The 23,806-nt window shown below is 45.3% G+C and overlaps 1 protein-coding gene across 4 annotated transcripts in view; it reads right to left on the minus strand.

Annotated features, from left to right (window-relative positions):
* The window catches only part of CASKIN2 (CASK interacting protein 2), a 102,364-nt gene that overhangs the window by 76,514 nt on the left and 2,044 nt on the right, over positions 1-23,806 (minus strand). For all 4 annotated transcript variants that reach the window (XM_079965895.1, XM_079965894.1, XM_079965893.1 and 1 more), the window contains exon 2: positions 15,120-15,732. In XM_079965895.1, the coding sequence (XP_079822021.1) occupies positions 15,120-15,216 (97 nt within the window). In that variant the 5' untranslated portion in view covers positions 15,217-15,732. The remainder of the gene's footprint in view (positions 1-15,119; positions 15,733-23,806) is intronic.

Here is a 23,806-nt window from a genome sequence, read left to right on the forward strand (position 1 = left end):
GTCAGCACAGGGACACTTATGGCACAGTCCACATGGCAGAGGAGGGCAAAAAGGACCCCAAATTTGTGGAGGGCTGTCTACTTTGCTAGCTTACGATCCTTCTGTTTGTGCCCCATGCTCGCAAGTAGCAGAGTTGTATGGTAAAGCAAGGCAACTAGCAAGTTCCTTGCAGAGAGGGGCCAGCCTTACTTTGCCATTGTTGTGTACACAAAAGCCAGCTCCCGGTGGAGTACGCAGTGACCTTTATCTTGCAAAAGTTGGACCCAGAAATATATTTATGCAACCACTTCTGCTGAGGACGAGTCAAAGGGCAGGTATGCAGAAGCACAGGCCTCCCCTCTACCCCAAAGGCAACCCATTGCTAAGGCCCCACGGAGTCAATTATTTGTTTCAGTATTCACTTGGCAACAGCTGCTCCTCCCCTGGACCCAGAAGGGTCAGCCAACTTTTGAAACTACAAACTGGACCCTTCAACTCTGGGCAATGCCAGGTGGATTCATGCTCCGAAGGTACAAGATGAGGGTCACTGGAGGAGCATGATGTGTACAGTGACTTCCAGCCCCTGCAGTATCTTTTTACATGTTCTGCTGCAGCCTATGGTGGCGTGAAAGGAGGAAGAATAGGTGCTCCTTTGTCTCTTTATCTCTTGTTAAACGGCGCCAGGGAGTGTAGTTCTCCCCTTATCGCTGGCTGCTAAGGTCTCCTCTCTCTCTCTCCCATGCGCGCTCACACACGCTCCTGCCTGACACGTGTTGCATAGCTCCTTGGCTTTCTTCTAAGCCCTTGATTGGGGTGATATCATCGACACCACTGCCAGGAGATCGGATTGCTAAGCTAGAGCAGTTGCCGGGAGGCAGCGGGCATTTCCAGACAGGCTTAAAAACCGCTGGAGAGCCTTACTAACGCAGGTGGGGCTTCCACCTACAAAGTGCCACCCCCCTGGCTTCGGAACTCTGGCTCCAAACCCATAATCTGAACTGGAAGGGGGGAGCCCACGTGCACCCACCTTCCTATTCGAGGAGGGAGGCGGGGTTCACCCCCCACTTTCCTTCTCTGACTTCAGCAGTCAAAACAGGGGGATTTTTGCACTTTCATAGTTTGTTTCAGCAGCAGCAACTCCAGCACTGGCTCACTGCCAAGGCAGGCTGAGCACTCTTAAACATGCACGCGCACATACACATACAGAGAGTGTATAGGAATCCAAAGTATCTTGGCAGATTTAACTCTTTTCAGAGCCTGACTGGGGAATAGACAGCACTGCACCAAACATTCCATGGAGCCCATTCCAGATGAAGCCATCTCCTTTCGGCTAGGCTGTTGAAGCTCTGTTCAACAACAATACAGAACCTGATGAATGAAGACAGCGTTCTTCCAACTCTTTCCCTCCCAATGGCAAGCAACAGAGAAACATTCCTGCTCCTTCGGCTGCCCTCAATGTCATGAAATGCTCATGCAAAATCACAAGGGAGCCAATGAGGTTGAGCTGGTAGGGTTGCCAACGCCTGGCCTGGAAGCTGCAGCCGTCGCTTTAACACAGGGATAGCGAACGTGCGGCTCTTCAGATGTCGTTGGACTCCAGCTCCCATCAGCCCCAGCCTGCATGGCTGATGTCTAGGGAAGCTGGGAGTTGTAAGCCAACCACCTCTGGAAAATAGCAAGGTAACAGAGACTTGTGCTACAGTTGTCCATTCATCCATTGTCCTCTCCTACTTGCTCCTACAAGCAATTACTCCAACACAGGGTCCGATGGGCAAGTAAATAACAGTCACACCATTTATAAATAGGGTGTGCAATGTTGGGGCTCCAAGCTGCTGTGTTAGCACTTTCCCCTTGTATCCCATAACTGCCTCCACTTTTTTTCCTGCTTGCTCCTGGATCCGTCAGCAAGTCTGGGCATCTTAGCCTGATTGTTGCCGTAGATTAGTTGTGACCCTCGTGGTCCCTTCCAATGCTACAATTCTATGATTCTATTATTAGCATTACCTTGCCTTTGGGTCAATTTGCACAATGGTTGAAAAGGCACCCTAAGGAGACTTTTGCCTTTGTTGTTCATGCGCTAAAGTGGCTTTGTCAGACTACTGGGCTACGTCACAACACTGCAAGTTACTATCTAAAGAATGAATGGAAGCACCAGTGGCGAACCTCCATATTTGAAGGAAATACACCTTTGACTGCCAGGTACTGTGGCAGAACAACAAATCATGGTAGTTACCACCAAATGCCTCCAGAGGCATGTGGCTAGCCAGGTACTCTTTACTGGCATGTAAATGTCACTACTGGAATTATGTCACTTTCTCATGCAAACAAGAAGTGGAGCCCAGGTCAGGTTAGGGCTACACAGTCTTTAGATAGTGGCAAACAGTTCTCAGCAGCTGCATTTGAACTCTAAGTGGTTTCCAAATACAGTGGTGCCCCGCAAGACAAACGCCTTGCAAGACGGAAAACCCGCTAGACGAAAGGGTTTTCCGTTTTGGAGGTGCTTCGCAAAACGAATTTCCTATGGGCTTGCTTCGCAAGACGAAAATGTATTGCAAGTTCCTGCGGGTTTTTTTCCCTTCCCCCCCTTTTTCTAAGCCGCTAAGCCGCTTATCAGCTGATCCGCTAAGCCGCTTATCAGCTGATCCGCTAAGCCGCTTATCAGCTGATTTGCTAAGCCGCTAAGCCGCTTATCAGCTGATTTGCTAAGCCGCTAAGCCGCTTATCAGCTGATTTGCTAAGCCGCTAATAGTGCTAATCCGCTAAGCCGCTAATGGGCTTGCTTCGCAAGACGAAAAAAACGCAAGACGAAGAGACTCGCGGAACGGATTCTTTTCGTCTTGCGAGGCACCACTGTACCTAACAGCCAGCTGGATTTGGGGTACCTGAGAACCCCTTTTAACGGAATAGGACAGGATTGACACCCCCCACACATCAAGTGGTGTGCAGGGAGATTGATCCTGCTCCCTGCAGGGTTCAGGTGTGCAAGAGAGCTCCCCAAGGGAATAACTGCCATTTACAAATTAATAAGAAAACTGCACTTGGTGGCACAGCTACAGCGAGGCATCTTGGCTCTCTGCCTATGACACTGGGCAACCAGGCCTCTGCTCCTTCACTGATGGGGATGTGCAGGGGGCACAACGCACCCGTCACTCTCCTCAAGAGTGCACACAAGTGCACTGCCACCCACAAGCATGCCTGCAACAGACAGGCTTCTTTACCCATCGTAATGAAGCATGGTTTTATAAGCTGTGTGCAATATGCAGTTAGAAGCATGAACAGTTAGAAGCATGTATACAGGGCAGATATCATGCCACTTGAACTGCAGCCCAAATGTCCTTGCCCCCACTTGAAAAAGTCTTGTGTGCATCATTCAAAGATCAATGCCTGCCCTTCTTCTAACCCCCTGCCCGTTGCAGGTCGCTTCAACTGCTGCAGAACAGGGCTGGCCCATGTCCTGGCTCCCACATCTTTTACTACTTTCTTAAGATGTAAGAAAGAGATTTGTACTCAGGCAAACAACAGTTTAGGCTCAGCAAACACAAGATCAGGAGTCATGGTTCAGGAATTCCAGAGTAGGGCAAGAGGTGCAGAACTGTATGGCAGCAACAGAGGTGTTCCAACAAGTTTCCATGCTCCACCCACCAAGCTTTTAAAGTTGAGGCATGATGCGCTCACATGTGGGAATGCCATGTGCTCTGTCGGGGTGAGTGCACCTGCTCCCTTCTAAGAAGGAGGTGTTTGGATCTAGGCAACAAGACTGCACTCTGCAGTTCAAGCTCCAGTTCTGCCTCCCTCCTTGGTTGCGCCAAGACCTCCCCTTCCTCCACCAAGGCTCTCTGCTCTGGATAAAAGCTGCAGGGAGAGCTGGCATCCCTGCTCCCTTTTTACAAACAATGGAAGTCAAGGTGGAAAAGGGGAGATTTCCGGCTCTCCATTCTCACCATTCAGCCTCCCACTCCCGTTTTGTCGTCCTCCTCCTGCTTTGGAGCCTGCCAGCCCAAACCCAACAGTGCTACGATACTCGTGGCAGCCTTGCCACAGAGAAAGATTTCGGTCCACTACACGGTGGCTCTCCTCTGGGCTAGGTGACTGCCCGTAACAACAATCCACTTGACTATGGCTTAGTAAACCATCCCATGCAGGAGCTATGCAGTGCTGCATACAGCACAAACACTTGATTAATTGATTTCATTAAATTGATACACCGCTTGAGTGTAAGAAAACCTTGAAAAGATTTACAAAAGGCAAAGCAGAAAAAGCAAGGCAAATTTACAACCCTACCTTTAAAACATACAAAAGTTAAAATTCTGAAATAGATTAAGGTTACCTCAACTTTATAAGCATCTGGGTAGACTTATCTAAACAGGAATGCTTGGCTTTTCCTTTCCTACAAGTTGTAGGGAAGAACAGATTTGGCCCATTTCGGTTTCTTTCAGTTTCTCATTGTTCCAGTCTTAACTTAAACTCACAGTTCCTTATCTGTTTGCATTAAAAAAAATCCTCATGAAAATTCATCAGTATCTTAGTGAGAATTTCTCTGAGAATAGATGTATTTGTAAGGCTAGCATGCACTCTTCTGCAATCAGTCTTCTCTAATATAATGTATTTTTTGCATTTTCACTAATATATGCATGTTTATGCATATGCTATCCCAACATACACATTTTTGAACAGATTTGTTTGGCTGGAGAACTGCATTGCAAAATTCAGAAAAGCGTGACTTTCAGAAGCATAGCTGTGTTTCAGTTCACATATTGTTTCAGGAAATGCAGATTAACAGATTCACATTAACACGCAAACCCAAATTTCTCTCCCATCCCTTGCAAACAGGTAAACAAACTGCAAGGAGGATAGTCTTAGCGTGAAGCCCAAACCCAAAACTGTGGCTTGCTTCATTCTAACGAACTACAACCGCCTAAGCCCAACAACAATGAATTAAGGCTGGCTAGTGACAGTGGTTTGCTAGAATGAAATAAAGCACAGCTCCTTGTTCAGATGCCATGCTAAGCTATCTCCACCATGGTTTGTTTACCCACTCATACCGAGGGAGGCGCAAAGCCCACTGTTTGGGCACACAGTATGGTTCACTTGTCAACTAGCACTTTAGATTTAACAATCTAAGAGACCCAGTAAGAAAGATGACAAGGGAACATGACCAGCAAGAACCTTGCTCACCCCTCTCCTTTAGATTGGAGCAGACTTTCTTCTTGAGCCTCTCTCACCCCCACTCACTCTCTGTGATACAGCATTAGCTGAAGGAGCTTATCTTATTGTGCTGGCCTTGGGGACATGGTGCTGCTGATTTTAGGCCCATCAAAGGAAGCCTAGCCCTTGATCTGGGTAGCACTGCTAAAGTAGAAGGGGGTGGGGGTGGTGCAGAGAAATAGATGGCTCTTTTCCCAAATATAGCAAACCTCAAGGTGCAAGGTGGAGAGGGAGAGGGAGAGGAAGAAATCAGAAATACAGTGGTACCTCAGGTTACATATGCTTCAAGTTACATACGCTTCAGGTTACAGACTCCACTAATCCAGAAATAGTGCTTCAGGTTAAGAACTTTGCTTCAGGATGAGAACAAAATTGTGCTCCGGCAGCGTGGCAGCAGCGGGAGGCCCCATTAGCTAAAGTGGTGCTTCAGGTTAAGAACAGTTTGGGGTTAAGTATGGACCTCCGGAACGAATTAAGTACTTAACCCGAAGTACCACTGTATCTAATTTCACCTGGTTTCTTTTCAAATTCTAATTCTTAGGCCTGGCTCATTTTCACTCACACATACACAGCCTGCAAAAAAGAAGTGGCCCTTTTTTAGTGACTGCTGTCAGCTAGGGGCCTAACCCATCGCAGGGGGCACCTTGGATTTCAGAGACCCCGGCGTGAGGAGAGAATGCCAAGTGGACATGACTGCTGGCACACAACTCAGCAAAACCTCTGGATGGAAACCCCCCACCGGTGGGGCACAGTCAGAGCGGAGAAGCGGAAGAAGGCCGATAAAGCACAATTCAGTTGTCATCGATTTCCAGGCACTATTATGGCTCTTTCCTGAAACTCCCTGCCCTGCCCCTCCTTGTCACTCAGATCTGAAGAGGGGGTTTGTTTGCCAGTTGTGGAACTGCTGAACCTAATCGCACAAGGGGTGTGCAGATTGCCTAGCACTAAAGATTAGACCTCCGAGATGGGATTTTAATGGATGGAGATTTAACCAGCTTCTACACAGAAGGGTGAGCCCTTATCCCTAACGCAAATAGAGGGGTTCACAGCCACACCATGACTTAATATACATCTCAGGAGCTCTAGAGACTCTGGAGCATTTTAACACAAGCTGTCTGGACAAAACCAAACATATCATACGTACCATGGCGACCCTCCTGAACATTACCTCAAGGATGGGGTGACCTAGTAAGTTTTTGTTTTGTTTTTGCTGTTTAGCAGTCTGTTTAACCTAGTAAATGAACTTTGTGTGTTCTCTCCATTCCCCACTCACATCTCGACTGAGAGAGACTGAGGAGCTCTCTAAGCAAAAGCCAACATCCCTGTGACCTTTGACTCAGCAGGGAGAGAGGCTCCTCCCATCATTAAGATGTGCTAAACAGAGGACAAAGTCCCTCTGTTGGCCCCTGCAGAGTGGTGGGCAGTTGCAGCCAGTTCCAGTATAGAAGCCAGCCAGCATCCCAAACAGGGATGCTTCAGTGCTGATTGTTGCCTGTCTGTCTCTTTTTCTGGGAAAACTCCAATAGAATCCTCAGACTCAATGCCATGATACCGTCGTTCGCCATGGAGAGGCAACAAGATGCTCTCTTGCCACTGCTGCCACTCGGGATAAGCACCGGCAGGGGAAATAGGGACATTCCAGGATCAAATCAAAAGCCGGGATGGCTTTCGTAATTCCGGGACTGTCCCTGGAAAATAGGAACACTTGGAGGGTATGCATTTGATCTAAAAGCTGTTGGTTCCGGACCCCTGTGTTTGCTCCTTATGAATGCACTTGCTGGGTTAATACTGCCTATTTTGATATCCTGAAAGCAAGTTACCTGGCTCACCGCAATGCTACAAATGTGATCACAACCTCTGGTTTTTAAACTGTCTTTGCATTTTTCACCTCCTGGCTGGTTTCTGCTTGCTTGCTTTAAGGAGCTCTTCCACAATGTTAATCAGTGATATATTTAAATGTGCATCCATTCAAATCACACATGCAAAGAAATAATGACATTTTTTCGACACAGGGACAGCAAGCAGTTCTAAGTACAAAAGGCTTCCCTGCTTGATACAGTACGTTTTTCTGTGTCACATATTGGAGGGTATCAAGGTGCAATCTAAAAATCAGAAAATTAAATGGCATCCTATGGAATTTGGTGAAATTAGGCTTGATTTGAACAGTCATACCAACATTCATGTCTTTCCAATTTTGGCTGGTTAGAATGTGAAATATGAAATATTATAACAGAAAGCTTTCCATAGGCCCTACATTTGGGGAGGGGGGCTAACTAAAAAATACCCCAGACAACATTGTGACTGTCCAAATGATGTCAAATTCACTGAAGCAAGAGAAAAGTCCTTAAAAGAGGACAATTTTGATTAAACCATTGGGGAATGTGAATTAAGGTTTCCCTAAGCCAGAGGTGGACAGACTCCAAGCTTGATGGATCTACCTTGTTACTGTTGTTTTACTAGAGCCCCAAAATCTACCAATGAGAGCAGAGTGCAAAAGACATAGATTTAAAGGACTGGTTATCTCTGTACACATTCTAAGTAAAGGAAATAAATTCTGAGCAACAGAACTGAGCTGTCTTCACAATCCATTTACACAAAAGTCCGTTTTCATTTCGGCAACCTAGAAAACATTGTGTGTTCTTTGCAAATCACCCAGAGAATAACCAGTAGATCCCATCCTGATCTATCAACCGCCCACCCTTGCACTAATTAATATGCCCACTGACTGGGGACCACTGGAGCTTCAGATCTACTAGACTTCTGCTCTTATTAAGATCTACAAAATTACAGCGATTCCTGAAGCTGCTGCTTCATCTGGAATTGTGTTAATTGTGTAGAGTGGGGTGTTTCTAAAGCTCAGCAGTTGTTCCCATCTGCTTCTTTGTATGAGAATGAACTAAATATAAATTCCCTTCCTTAGTTTCACTACCACAAGCAGCAACGGGCTTTACATCCCCAAACGGAAATACAATTGTTTTATGGAGAGTAGGTGTTCCAAGAGACAGGAGGACTCATTCTTGCAGCCAAGGCAGTATTTCTTGAAATATCCGAGACCTCTGGAATTTAGAAAGAAACATATCCTGCTGGAACATCCCCCTCCTTATGAGAAGTGCCTCCCATGATGGATAACAGATTCCTCCTACAGCAGAGAAGGAGCGCACAGAACCTCCCTAGATCAGCCTCCCCCAACCATGCAAGCTTTCCAGATATTGTTGGACTAAAAGTTCCATCATCCCAGGCTCTTGCCTATGGTAGCTGGAACTGATGGGATTTGTAGACTAAGGCATCTGGAGGGCACTAGGGCTGGGGAAGTTTGATATTCTGACAACCCATGCAGCATATAAGAGTTTTATGTAGGAATGGAACAAAGCGAACATTTAATAACTAGGGTGCTGCAGAAGAACAAGCAAAAGAATCAGCACACACAACTGCATTTATAAGGCATGCAAACAGATCAGACATTCAAACCAAAAGCTGAAATCCCAGGAAGATTTTGCTGTGGTGCTAACGGGTGGAAAGATTTGTGAATGGTGTTGAGCATGCTGAATCACACACACCTGTGATCTTATCTACACTGGGTTCATTGAAGTTCGCCTGCTGCAGACTGTTGATCCCAAACTAGAACGTTTTCCAGCGTCTACCTGAGACATTTCACATGCACCCATGGAAAGGTAATGTGCAAATTCAAGAAGTACTAATTCAAATAAAGTAGCAGCAACAGCGGTCAAAGCACAATGGTTTCACCTAACCTCTATCAGATAAGTGCGTCATATTAAATGTCCTGTTTTAGCACTCCCAAAGGATGGGAAAAGCTCCTTCACATGTCATGCTTTTTAGATGCACACCTGAGAACCATGTTTTAAACGTACACCTAAAAGCATAATGTGCTAACGTGGCAAACCTGTGTTTGCAAACAAAACAAAACATGGGATTCATATGGATGCACTCCTGAAGGAACAGAATTAGCTTCAGCTTCCTCTTGAGTGTACCACTTGCGGCAAAGCCAGGTTTGCCCTTGCAGAATATATGAAATTCTTCATTCCTTCCTTTAACTTTTAGTGCTTGCACTACTTTTAGCTGGTTCACTTATGACGGTGGGAGGAAAAGCACTTACACACATTCCTGGTGTCTGTTACTAGTGTGGGCAGAGCACACAAAAACTGGCAGTGCCTCCTACAGTCCCTAATTTGGAAACTTCCAGTCTCCTTCCACCACCAGTTGTTAAGTCAACACATCAGAGAACGCTGCCTTAAAATTAGTTGATCAGTTTGCAATACCTAGGTATTGAAACTGTTCACACCGGTTGTCTGATTGAGCATCCTGGAAGCACTCTCAAATCTCACTTTTTGCCTTCTGCCTAAAACTCTGGTGAATTTCAAAACCACGCTTTCATTCACAGTAGCTACTCAGACAGAACAGAAACAGGTGGTTGAAAGCATGTTGCTTTGTTTCTGATGTCAGTTTGAGTCCTTCACTTGAGAATGATAACTCTGAAAGCATTAGGGCAGTCTCCTTTCTGACACACTGAGAAAATCTCCCAAGTGGTTATACGTTTTCTGATGATCTTAGTCACTTCTCCACAATAATTTGGAAGACTAGAGATGGGATCCATTCAGATCCCATCATGGGATCTATTCAGACACAAAGCCCCAGTGATGATCAAGCAGCATGTGCGAAGACCAATGGAAGAACAACAACAGTATTTTCAGAGGGGGAAATCCCACACAGAAAGGTCACAAAATTTATGGCAACTCATGAAAAGAGGCACTGTGAATCAGCAGTAGATATAAGCACAACATAGCCATGAGATTAAGGCTGTGTGCACACAACATATATTTAAAGAACACACACACCCACCCACCCACCCAAGAAACCTAGGAACTGTAGTTTGTTAAGGCAGCCATGAATTGTAGCTCTGTGAGGAGTAAATTAGATGATTCATATGATTCTCTGGGGATGTGCACTTAAAATGTATTGTGTGTATACTGCCCAAGAGGCACTCCAAGTCTTCCTTCCCATATTTTTAAGGATTACATTTGACCACTTCTTCCTTACAAGTTCCTGTGATTACATGTAGGGAAGTTTCGCGAGGCGCTTAAGGGAAACCTTTGACAAGCTTCAGAAAGACCCTGCTCTTATGAGTGGACTGAATTAAAAAACCCCTCCCCCCTCCAAAAAGGCTCACCAGACATTGTCCTTTCTGAGGGACAATAGCCACGGACTGCTGCTGCCTCCTCCCCCAGGAATCTAAAGCCCGAGTCCTATTTCCTTCCCTTCTCCTCTGAGGATACGGGGCTCACCCCAGCCCAGCCAACTGGCCCATTGTTAATAAGCGCGTCCAGCCGAAAAAGTGATTGATCCTCAGGGAGAAAGCCCAAAGCCTTGACGGGTCGTTTAACAATTTCAATTAAAGTCTGCTGCATTCATTCAGATGCTGACAGAGGGAAAGAAAGAAATTTGTGTTGTTGTTGTTGTTTTAAAAGGGGAGAATCTTCTGCTGCTGCTGTGGGTGACAGCTCCTATGGCAACTCGGCAGGGTCAAAAGGGCTCTCAGCGAAGGTGCAAGGTTTGAAGAAGAATCCCCCTTTCCTCCAGTTGAATTATCTGAACCAGGGAAAGCACCCTTGCTTCACTGTCCCAGAGCACAGCTGCAGGATGAAAACAAACCCTCCACTGCTGCCCACCCACCCCCAATAGGCCACTGCCCATAGTTCCCACGGGGCCACCCAATAATAGGAGCTATATTTTCCAAGCCACGCTCTCTCTCCCAGAGAAAATGCCCGTTGAATATTAAAACTACGTGTCCCTGAAGTTCCCATTGCCGGGACTGGCTCTTGATTCTCGGTTACGTGCAGCGACTTTTTTTAGACACACGCGATCCCCGAGGGCTAATCAGAGAGACGCAGTGCTGAATCCACTGAGACAGCAGAAGGACTCTTAGAGGGATTTTAAAAAACTCAGCATCTCGGCCTGTCATATGGAAAGAGGCGCTTTAATGAGCGGCAAAATGCGGCAAACATTCTGCTTTGTATGTGCCGTTTTGGGGATGAGTGAGAATCGTAAGGGATCAGGAACAGAAGGCTTTCAGGAGGGTGGGGGCTAAACCTGCCGCTGCCACCCCTGCTGTCGAAGGAACTGCAGCACTGTCCGTCCAAAAGAAGCAGAATACAGTGGTACCTTGGGTTAAGTACTTAATTCGTTCCAGAGGTCCTTTCTTAACCTGAAACACCACTTTAGCTAAAGGGGCCTCCTGCTGCCGCCGTGCCACCGGAGCACGATTTCTGTTCTCATCCTAAAGCAAAGTTCTTAACCCAAGGTACTATTTCTGGGTTAGCGGAGTCTGTAACCTGAAACGTATGTATCCCGAGGTACCACTGTAGCTTATTTTGGCAAGGAAAAATTCAGAAGGCCATGGCAGAGAACCTGTAGTCCTCCAGTTGCTGTGGGATAAGAAGCTCCCTTCGCCTCTGACCACTGGTCATGCTGGCTAGAACTGATGAGAAGTTTTAGCCCCAAAGTATCTGGAGGACTACAGGTTACCCACCACTGAAGTTGTCCATTGGCACCCTTAATCCAGGATCCATCTATAAAGAGCCCTTAGGTGATTAGGTATAAAGGCCTGTAGATACAATCCAAACATATTTATGTCTTTCATTCTCGGTGGAAAGGCCCATCATACTGCTATTTAAGAGATGCCTCAGCCAAGCTGCCTTTTTACTTCAAAGGGCATCACTTTCTTTCACCCTTATTTTTTTTAATTCTACATACAGCCAATATTTGACACTTATCCACAAACTCAGTATCTGCCAGTGGCTATTATCCAACACACCAAGATGTGTTAAGCATTATGCCGTTCCTCCTGTGGCAGCCATTTTGTGACTGGTGCCCATAGTGCTTTTTCAAAAGTTCAAAGGTGCCCACTGGCCCAAAAAGAGCGGCGCGACCCCTAGCATTATGTCATGGAAGACAAAACTGGAACAAGTCTTTTCACCCCTTTATTCCCAGCCTCTTCAAAACAGGTGTAAAGAAATTCTTCTGGGAAGGTTCGCTGGCACGTTCGCCTTAGCAGACTCTCGCCACCCACAGCCCCATGCCCCAATCTCTTTCCTGGCAGATTATTTTTAAATTCTCACCCAAATCCCTTATATCGGCCACAAAACCACTGAGCAGCGCCTTAGCCCTCACTGGTATCTTTCTATGTAATCCGGCTTCTTGTGTCAGAGCCTTGAGAATGTCCCCCAGATGTAGCTTTTGGGTAGCCAAAGCATCTGTTCTTTAAGCCCAGCACCAGGGAAATTCCTTCCATCCTTTTCTCAATCAGAAGAAGCTTTGCAGCCCTTGACCCAGGAGCTTTTATCTCCTCCTGGTTTTTTCCTTTTTTTAATCCTCAGTCCAGTTACTGTTTCCTATTAATGAATGCATGAACCCAAGCTGCTCTTACTCTTACCAAATTGTTTCTTTTGATTAAACAAACAAACATGGTTTGTTTTGAACAGTGGTCCATAAGACTCAACCCCAGACTCAGCCACCTAAGTATAACACTGAAAGGACTAAAGAAAACCAAGTCTCCAAACCTTCCATCCACAACAGGGAAAGGCAACTAGCAACACAGGGCCCCCATTTTAAATGGGGGTTGCCACTCAAAGTTTTTGAAGGAGAGAGAAGGTAGAGCTCCGACTGGGTCAAATGAAGCCCTGGACCTGGGCTGTAGAGCAAGGAATAGTAGCAGGCAGATTCCAACACTCCTAATGTTTCCTGATTGATAAAATTTTGCACATCCAAGATGGCAGGCAAAGGGAGAACGAGCCACCATATCACCAATACAGAGTGATATAAGGAAGACCTACACTCACTTTCCTCAAATTCTTCTTTCCTGAGAATTGCTAAAACCCGAGTTACTGAATCTGGGGATTATGGTTCACTGGGCTTGGGTGGCTGCTACCCTCCCACCAGCACCCATAGAGTTGGTCACAGGTTGAGGTTCCTACTGCTCCCTGGAGGTCAGCCATGCCCTGAACAGACCTCTCCCTGAGAGCTGAAAGATGGAATATTCCACAGGTGTACAAAGGATTCAGACTGCTACAACTGTACTTACACTGCTATTCTTTAGAACAAGGCTGGGGAACCTGTGGTCCTCTAGATGCTATTGGGCTCCATCTCCCAAAAGCCTCAGCCAGCCTAGCCAATTGTCAAGGATGATGGAAGTTTCAGCCCAGCAACATTTACAGGTCCACAAGTTCTCCACTCCTGCTTTAGGAGGATACACAACAGAGATGGCAGAACCAAACAGGTTAGAGAAGCAGGACTTGTTTAATGTGCCGGTTTCAAGGTAAGTGGCTTTGCCGGCCATTGTTATGCAATATTACGGCAAGTAAAAAGTTTCTGGCGCCAATCCAGCAGTGCCTGAGTCACTCAAGCCCGTTAATTTCAGTGGGTTTAGGAGACACCTGTGTTAAGTCAATGACTTTCCATCCACAAGCTCTAACCCAGTCTTTCTCAACCTTGGGTCCCCAGACGTTCTTGAACCACAACTCCCATCATCAATAACCACTGGCCATGCTGGCTAGGAATGATGGGAGTTGTAGTCCAACAAGTTCTAGGGATGCAAGGTTGAGAAAGGCTGCTCTCGCCTGTGAAGGGGGTGACACTTATCTTGATCCATTCCTCCAAAGAGAAAACCCAACAATTTCCACAGTAATTGCAACCTGAATACACTTCACCATGAAGGATATCTCACTGCATCTATTTTAATTTTCCTTTTAAAAAAAAAGTATCCTTTGTCATTGTTGTGGAATCCTGTCTGCTCACAGCTCCTGCACCACTTGAGCTTTCTGACACTTGGGAAGTAGTTGGGACCAAGAAAAGCAAAGTGTTGCGGAAACAAGGCCAACCATGATGACAAGGTCTCCTTTTATTGCAGATTAGCTATCAGAAGCAACATGAGCCGAGTCTGCAACTCACAGTCCACACACCCCACTGCAATAGCAACTGGAGCCACACCCCCAGCACTTCTACACTCAGATCCTGCCCATGCTGTATTTTATGGTTCCTCCTCCTATGGATTTATATAAAATTAGTGCAAGAAATGTTCCCCACTCCTGCAACAGTTGCCTCCTGCAGTTGTGTTAAGACATAGCATTCATGGAACCCACACATTGAACGCTCTGATTAGGGGTCTTCACATGGTACATTCAATGAGTGTACAATCTAGGGATACAATAGCTGAGCTGCACATGTCAACAAGTATACAGGCTTCCACTTGTGTAAAGACACCTTGTACCTGTGCCCCATGTAATGCATGAAGGCGTATTTTGTTCTAGGTCAGGGGCAGGGAAGCTTTGTTCCACTGGATGTCTGCATTCCCATGGGAGGGGTGGAGAGAGGTGGTTGTGGTCTTCAGATTAGCCAGAATCCAGAATTCTCAGGACCCAGCACAGGAGCTAAGTGAGCTGCCCTGGCAAAAAGAGGGATCTCTTCTTCTATGAACATTGGCTCTCCATGCTGTGTGCTGAGAAAGGGACTGTTCTCAGTGTGTAGCATGGAAACGCAACTAGCTGCCCACAGAGAAAGAGACTGCTCTCTTTTCTCCATGGCCAGCATACTGGGTTTCTATGATGCAACACCCAAAAAATGAAGTCTCTTTCTCAGCACATCACAGCAAGAAGGGAGAGAGGGCATGCATGGGCTACAGAGATCCAGCATCTGATGACTGGTGGTCTACATGTGGCCCATGCTCCAGAGGTTCTGTTCGCCCATTGTAGACTAGCCTGCTACTTTCAACCTTTGGCCTGGAAGCAACCACCAGCCACTGCATATCCCTTTTGTTGCAGTAACCAAAAGCTCTTTGCCAACAGTCACAAGACTCTTATGATCTCACTGGTGGGTGCTGACCAATCATGGGAGAATGCTGAAATAAGACATAGGGAGATACTCACTGCTTTTGGATGCCTTGACCTTTGCCACCAATTTCTGCACACCAGGTACATCCCCGTTTTTCACAGCCTGGATCAGCTCCTGCTCTCGCCCCATCATGAATAAGGGCTGCTGCTCCTTTGATTTATGAAGCCATCGGAGTGCTCCGTGTGTGTGTGCGTGTGTGTGCGATAACTAGTCAAGATAAACTCCACCAGAGAAGTGGGGGGTGGGGAGCAAGCCAAACAAATGAAATATATTCAGAAATCCCACAGTACATAAAAAAGTCTCTGTTAATGATGATAAATGCTACTGGGAGTTGCACTCCTTTACAAGGGAATGGAGAGGAGATGAGGCCTTGTTAAAGAATATTCAGTCAATTAAATGGATGGTAATTCAGCGCTCAGGGACTGGATCCCAGCTGTTTGTAGACGTCAGGAATGAGAAATTAATTGTTTGTTAAAAGGTCCAGGCAACCCAGGGGGCTATATTTCGCTAAGCCCGGGGTGTCCCAAGCAATCTCAAGTTCTTCCTAGATGAATACCAGGCCCATCACAGGTAAGAGGTATCCTTCGAGGCTTCAGGTCTGCAGATCCGGATTGTTTGCAGCCAACACTTGAGCAGTTGTTCAGATACCTGTGAAGATGAAGGACAGAATCTGTTTTCAAAAAGGCTGTTGACTCTTTGGAATGTTGTGCCCAACCAAATCCTGAATTCCAATTTGCTTCTTTTCTGTTCACATGTGTGTGCTGTGTGTGCGTACGCATGCACACACTTTCGCTGCTACTCTGACTAACTACTAAGAAAAAGAAAAATCCAAGATCGGAGACAAGATGGAAAGCTGGGCTTCGTGAAACAAGTACATAGAAGATTCAATGAGGATAAAGGAGAGGAACCAGGAGTGGTGTCAACTGTGCTCAGAAATCTAATCCTCCAAACATTACACACAGCACTAGTTCTCCTGTATCTTCAAAGACTTTAGCAGAGGCACCACACATGCCTTCGGGTTTTTAAAAAAATATATTGCCCTGATACTGCTATGAGATCCTAGAACCTTCAATGTTCCAAATTCTGCAAGAGCTGTCCAAGATATTCGCTCATCAGTGGTGTGACAGCAGCCATGCACGTTCATTAGATCACTTGCTTATTATTAAAATACAGCATGGTGGCCACTTTCGCATATGTTTTGTACAGAGATGGGGAGCCTGCACACCCCAACCCCTGCCCCTGATGTTGAAGGACTACAACTTCCATCAACCGTGCTGGCTAGGACTGGTGGGAGCTGAGAATCGGACAATACCTGGAAGTCCCTGGAGGTTTAATGCAAAGAGAGAAATCAGATCATCTACATAGACCTTGAACTGGTACACAGGAAATAGCATTCAGTCCTTACTCCCGCTCTATAACATCAAGAGCTGCATAGGATGTCGGGCTTGGTGGAATTTGTCTGATGCACAATGGCTGCTCCCACCCAACTGTCCTTTAATACCCAAACAAATATAAACACCCCAGGTTAGAGTGGGGTGCCTAAGCAGATGCCACTGAAGGACAGAGCAATGGGACTAGTGAGTGAACAGTCTCATCTGCCCCACCAGCCTCAGAATTCTGCTGCCCCTTGGGTGCTGCAAGTAACATTCAGTGGTAAACACACCCACCATGATTGAACATGACACACGTTTTGAGATATGTCGGATACCACAGGACACTGCTCTGGCAAGCAAAGATAGTTTCAAGTTACCCTTTTTTTTATTCTGAAAATGTGCAGCTGTAATCTCCGCAGAATGTGGAAGATGAGGAAAACACGCATGCACAATTTCTATCCAAGAGTTATTACAATAAATGCAAATGTATTAGATCAACTGGGTACACTTCTGACATATTTACTACAGCCCGGAGCACAGCGCCAAAGGAAGCCCAGGGGAAGATTCTCTTACAATGGGGGTCAGTTCTCTGCTATAGAATGAAAGGTTTTGGGTGGCAGGCAATCCATCATCATTGCCCTCACTAATCCGTTTCAGCAGCTAAATTACTCTGATCATTGTGATATTGCACCATATTTCTAGGGCACAGCATCTTGGGAAGAATTACACAACCTCACCTCGCAGCTGACTTTATTTTTATCTTAAGTAGATTATATTTTATATCGCTCCCCCACACAACCTCCCTTAAAGCTAGGGAGGGCTTGAACTGGTGTTTGCACAACACTGGGAGATCCTCAGATAAACAGGTTGCCTTAAGGTAAAGCAATCAAGATGGAATCATAAAGGTAGAGATGGAGGTCAGTAACCACACTTATCAAGTGTTCAACATGTTCACCTGTAGAACATTCACCACACACTCATCTCCCTTGTTGCCAAACAGTACAAGGCTGCTCTAAAGACTCAACCAACGTCCCAGTTTGAACAGGCAGCGTTCACACTGAAATATTTCTGCCAAAAAGTGGATCTGGCTTTGAGGCGATGCTCAGAATCCAAAAACTTACTAGCCCTCTTTGGGTGTTGTATTGCTGTGTTAAAACATGATGGGAGGGGTTGCATGGGAAGAAGCGCAGTAGCTCTGCCCCCATCCCACTTCAAAATTGTGCAGGCAGCCTTCATAATCATAGGGAGCACCCCCTTTCAGATGATCACCCCTCCTGCTTACCCACGGTGATCAAAACCGTGTTGTGCATGTGTGCTCCTGGGGCCAAGGTTCCTTCACCTCCCTAATAAAATATGTGAGCCTCCTCCACACCCAGTTAATGGGCATTGCCATTCAAATGGTGTGTGCGCCCCCCCAGTTGATGCCATTGCCCCCTCCCCAAAATACTTTATTCAAGTTGGCACCCCTGTGTGTGCATCACCACTGCACCTACTGGGATGCTAAATTTATATACTGAGTGATGTTCTTGTAATGCAGTTTCAGCCCTTCTGAATGTGCCCATTCAAATCTAATGCACAACTGCATGTACTAATGCACAAAGCGCCTCTCCCTTCTAATTTAGGGCAACTTCCCAGCCACCATCTTAACATCCTGCTTCTTGCTGCTTGCAATTAGGCAGCAGTGTGCATACTACAGAAATGTCTGCTTTGGTACCTTCATCTGGGTGAGGGACAGCCATTGTGGTGCTCTCCAGCAGCTGTGGATTACCATCATCCCTGACCACTGGTCATGCTGGCTTGGGGTGATGGGACCTGGAGTAATAGTCCTAAACGTCTCGAAGACCACCACCTTGGTATCCCATACCTAGCAAGTACATCCTAAAGGGACTCTTCAGATCTAGAAATGTAGCATATTTCAGCAGCAAAGTTTGTCCACACAAGACAAACAGGCACTAACTGACTTCTTTAAGCAACAAATAAAATCAAAGGTATTTGTGCTTTTGCATTCCTGGTACCTAGATCCATCTACTACCTGCTTCAGTGACAGTGTTATAAGCCACTTAATCCACAAAATCTCTAAGCGATCTGAATCAGTGAAATAATCAGCATTCTACTAGTATTTGTATAATAGTATGCAAATAAAATCAGGAGAATTTGAGAACAAGAAATTTTCTGTCCAGATAGGCTTGCTGAAATTAAAGTTTTGAATCAGCTTAATGAGGATGGCTGCCAAATGTTATTAGGCAAGGGAGTCCCAAAGCACAGGTGTGCTGCCACACTGAAAAGATGAACTTCTTGGAAATGCAGAACAAACAGCACTTATAAAAGCCCACGTTGCGCAGAATGAGAGAGGTCAGACAGGAACACGTGGGACAAGGCAATCCCTCAGACAAACGGGTTCCAAGCTGTTAAGGGCTTCATATACCAATAGAAAAAAACGTTGAACTTGGCTCAGTAGCAAATCAGCAGCCACTGTGGATCTTTAAGCAAATATGTACTATGCTGGCAGGATCTCAATCCTAAAAGCAACCATGCTGCATCATTCTGTGCTAACAACAGGTTCTGGAGCAACTATAAGGGAAGTCACATATGGACTGCTTTGCAGTAATCTAGTCTTGACGCTACCGATGTCCAGGCTGGTAGAAGTTTTGCAGTGGTTTCCATCACCATCAACACCAAAAAGCAGCTCTGAAAGGCTCTGGTTGAAAGTGAAGAAAGGCCATGGGATAAGTGTGTGTGTCTCTCTCTCTCTGTGTGTGAGCTTAACCCATTGCCCTCCAGCCATTTTCCTGTCTGCCCCCCTGCAGCATTTCCACTCAGGAAGGAAAAACTATGGGAAGTACTGAGTCGTCAGGTGATAAGGCAGCAAGTAAAAAGAGAACTAGACACATTCAAGGAGGATAGGTCCATCAGTTGCTTAGCCATGATAACTAAGTAGAATCTCCATGTTCAGAGGCAATATATCCCTAAATACCAAGTGCAGATGGGAAACAATGGGGGAGGACTCTTGCCATCATCTCCTGCTTATGGGTTTCCTGGAAGAATCTGGTTAGCCAGGGCTGGAAACAGAATGCTGAGCTAGAGAGATCTCTGGTCTAATTGAGTAGAGTCCTTCTTGAGTGATGTGCATTCCTGAGTGATCTAGTCCTCTGTTTACTACCTGGATCATGCAGAAGTTACATGAGAACAGAGAAGGTCTGCAAAAAACCAGGCATGGGCAAGGACCCTGTAATACACCATATAGAACTACAGGATTGATATAGCAGAAAAAGGACCCTTTCCTTCTTTAGAACTGATAGACACAAATGCAGTCTCCAGAAATAACACTCCAGTTGCATCAGGATTTCAGGCAGATTAAAGCATGTTAACTAGCATATGGTCATTCCCAGGCTGATTCAAGTAATGAATGAGTTTCAGAGTGTCAGAGCAGCCGTGCCCATGGTGGGAAAGTGAAAACCCAACAAGATTTGGCAAGTTAATCCTTCTTCGCAATGATGCAGGGCTTGATTGGGTTGGGGGTTTTTAAGTGACCAGGTGGAGCTGTTGAAGCCTGTCTGGCAATCCTTCCCCCCCTTGTTTCCACATGCATGGGAACTAGTAGGAATTACTCATTGTGAAGCAGAAGGTACTCTGTATATGCTCAGAGGCACTCATCTAATTACGACTTCACATATTTCAGGGTTGAAAACAGACTCCATGGCTAAACTTTAGTGAAACCTGGCTCAAAATAAGATCTACCAAGGTGGTCCTTGCCAGAGAACTTGGATATCAATTTAGTAGTCCTGCCATAATGGCAACTCATCATAGGCTTCTGGACCCTGAAAGGGCAAAAATCCTCACTGACTTTTCTAGCCCTTTTTAACATACCAATTTCCTACATTATGTGTTTCCTGGTTTAAAGCCAACCCTTTGAAAACACCTGAAAAATGTGAAGCACTAAAAAAACCCACCATCCTGAGTTCCTTAGAGGGAAGATCAGGATACAAATGTGATAGCTAGGTGGATATAGATCCATCTGTCCCCACAGAAGCCCACTTCCCAATGAAGACTCAGTCAGAAGCTGGATAGCTCAGTTGGTTAGAACCTGGTGCTGACAAAGTCAAGGTTGCAGGTTCGATCCCCATAAGAAACAGCTGCATATTCTTGCATTGCAGAGAGTTGGACTAGATGATTCTCCTGCCCCTTCCAACTCTATGATTCTATGAAATATCTATGACATACCTGGGAGAAGGCAGCGTTATCCATTCTTTCTATATAACAGTGGCCAGAGGTCACTATTTAGCAGTGGTCAAGGATTGGGCTTTTTCAACAGTGGCCCCCAAACTTTGAAACCTTTACTCAGAAGCAGGTAAGATGGTTCCAACATTGCTGCCTTCCCAAAAAGACTGTAAAACGGGGACCAAGTGCTCTGGACTACAACTCTCATCATCCCTCACTCTTGCCCATACTGGTTGAAGTTCAGGGGAGCTTGAGTCTTAGCAACATCTGGAGGGCCAGAGGTTCACCACATCTACAGTAAGATCTTCCTATTTGGCCAAGGATTTAAATTTCGTGGAGGCACTCATATATACTTTTATTGTGATTTATAATTATTTGCTTTTGTTTACATGCCTTGCCTTCTTTATTTTTCGTGCAAACCACTTTGAGTTCTGTGGGAAAGTTGTATGAAACATTTAAAAAAGTAAAACAAAAAAATGAACAATAGAGGGTTGTCTTCAGTGTATTGAAATGAAGCCCATTAATTTCAACAGGCCTACTCTGAGCAATAACTTAGTTTGAGCGCTTGGCCTATTTCTCTCAACCCCTTTGAGAGGATATTGGTGCGCGATGATATATACACTAGAAGTTCTTACATAACTCTCCTGGGTCGCTTCCCCTGAGCCCAGAAGCATCAGGGAGCAAAGGGTGGAGGAAAACTGAAAAAGGTTGTGGATATCTAGGGGATTTCTAAAACAATGCTGCTTTTTTTTAAAAAAAAAAAAAAGGAGGAATGTGGTGCAGCTCTGGAATTTGTTCTGTGAAGCAGCAACATTCTGAATGAAGGCGCATCCCTTGACAGTCCTTTTCTATCTGGAATTGACTGGGGTTTGTGTGGAGTTGCTTACCAAGCTTGATGAACTAGGAACAGTCACAGCCACAGTGGAAGAAAGGAGAATCAGCATCTTACAGTATATTTAAGAAGGGGGGCACCTGCTGGTTTTGAAACAAGGCCTAATACTGAAAACAGCTCAACTGGAGGCACTGTTTCCTGCATACCTAACCTGCCTCTTCTGCTGTTTCCTGAGGCCATCTCCTCTTCATTTGGGAAGAATAAACTGAAAGGTGAAGAGCTTGGTGGATGTGGACAAATAAAGTGCTTGAAGTCAACAATGACTAATCCCCATTAGTAGCGGTAACTTAACACTCTCTACTTTCCATCACCACACAAATCCCCATTTCCTTCAAGTTCTGACAACCCTGAGAATCCTCAGCTGTTTACAACCTTTGCTCTGAAGCAGAAGTTGTTGCCTCAATTGCCAATGCAGAAGTGATAAAAAGGTATAATCCCTGCCACCTCACCCTCACAACATCTGAAGGACAAACCGGCAGAATAGCTGGGTTGGCCCTTTCAAATGTTAATCTGGCACAATAGAAAGATTTGAATCTTCAAATGGTCTTGGGATGGGAATAAAATTGACCTCCTGCCCAGTGAATATCTGAGTGACCTTGACTCAGGAAGGGAGTAAAGAGGAAGAAAAGAATATTTAAGAGGAATTCCACACTGCCACAAAAAACAACAACCCACTGGAATTTGAATTTTAAAGCAAATCCATGACCCAAAAGGTATGGTGGTGGCTACATCAATAGAGCTGAAGTACTTGTCTCACAACCGATATGTGAAAATCCAAGAACCCCCTGTCACAACTTGAAACTGATCACAGAGCGGCCCCTCTCAGGCAGTCAAAAGACACATACTTGAATTAATGTGGAGATAAATTTATAGGACTGGGTAACAAAGGATGCGCATTCAGATGCACATATGATATAATGACTGGGGTGAGGTGGGAGAACATGAATATAAAATTATGTCTGAGCTTGATCAAAGATGCATTAAACTGTCAAGAGATACAAACGGAGCATTTCCCAGTCTCTAACAAAGAAGGCATCTGACAGTAGCAAGCAAGTTCTCCACAAAGTAGAGTGGAATTATATGGTGTTTAGTGCTAGATGTTACAGTGCAGATAAGTGGAAAATCACCATAAGGAAATGGCTGGGCCATGCTTAAAGATAAACTCCAGATTAGGATGGTTTAGGAGAAAGGGTGCCATTTAGAGAGAGCAAGGAGTCCCTCCACCTTCGCCATGCTTCATGTAGGATCACAACTTCATTAATGTTTGTCAACAGTTTTCACAACTGATCTTCAACAGTCAAGACTCACAACTGGACCACAGCCTGAGCACTATCACCATGCAAATATATGGTTAAAGGTTAAGAAAGGGGTCCTGGGTCTGAAAAGTTTGAAGAGACCTAGCCTACTCATTGGCTAGTTGGATGCTACCTCACTGATAACTGAAAAGGAACACCTGAGATGTGTTGCTAGTTCTTCAGACTAGCAATCTAGACTTTGAAAGGAGATGAGCGAATACTGCACTGGGGGGTGTTCAGAAAGCAGGGTGAAGACTGAGAGAAGTAAGGAGATTTGACTGGCAAAGGGAGTGTGCTGAGAGATAAGAAAATGTTGGAAGTGTGGTAATGTAAAGTTCTGCAATAGTCAAGAGTCCATATATTCTTCTACCACAATGAGCACTTTAAAGTCTCTTCCATTTCTGGTCTAGAAAAGTTCTCTTCTTCTTTTTTTAACTTTGGTTATGTTTTTTGTTTGCATGCATTTTTTATTTTATATTAATAAAAAAACCCTAAAAATATATGTATAGAAAAAAGAGCGTTCAGCAGGGGAGGGACTGCAGCGCACATGCACCAGGTCCAATCCACAGTATCTCCGGGATAAAAGATTAGTCAGTAGGTAATGTGAAAGAAGGTCTTGAATTGCCAGTCAGAACAGATAATACTGGGTTAATTTAATAACAACCCCTTGTGGTATGAGAGGTTTGTTAATTACCAAAACTGGAGCTGTGGGATTGGATATGGTGGATTAAACATTTCCTCCTGGAAAAGTTTCTGCAGAATGAACAGAAGAGCCCATCCGCTCAAATTCTACAATGAGAGTCGTAACTGTCCCCCCCAAATGTTTTAAATAATAAACATACATATAAACAACAACAACAACCTGGGCTCCATAGACACCCCTTCCCACCCAGCTGGGAAGGAATTAATTTGAGGCATTGCTCAGCCCAGGGGAATCAGCCTTC

This window comes from Podarcis cretensis, assembly GCF_951804945.1.
Source record: "Podarcis cretensis genome assembly, chromosome: 2".
Classification (NCBI taxonomy): domain Eukaryota; kingdom Metazoa; phylum Chordata; class Lepidosauria; order Squamata; family Lacertidae; genus Podarcis; species Podarcis cretensis.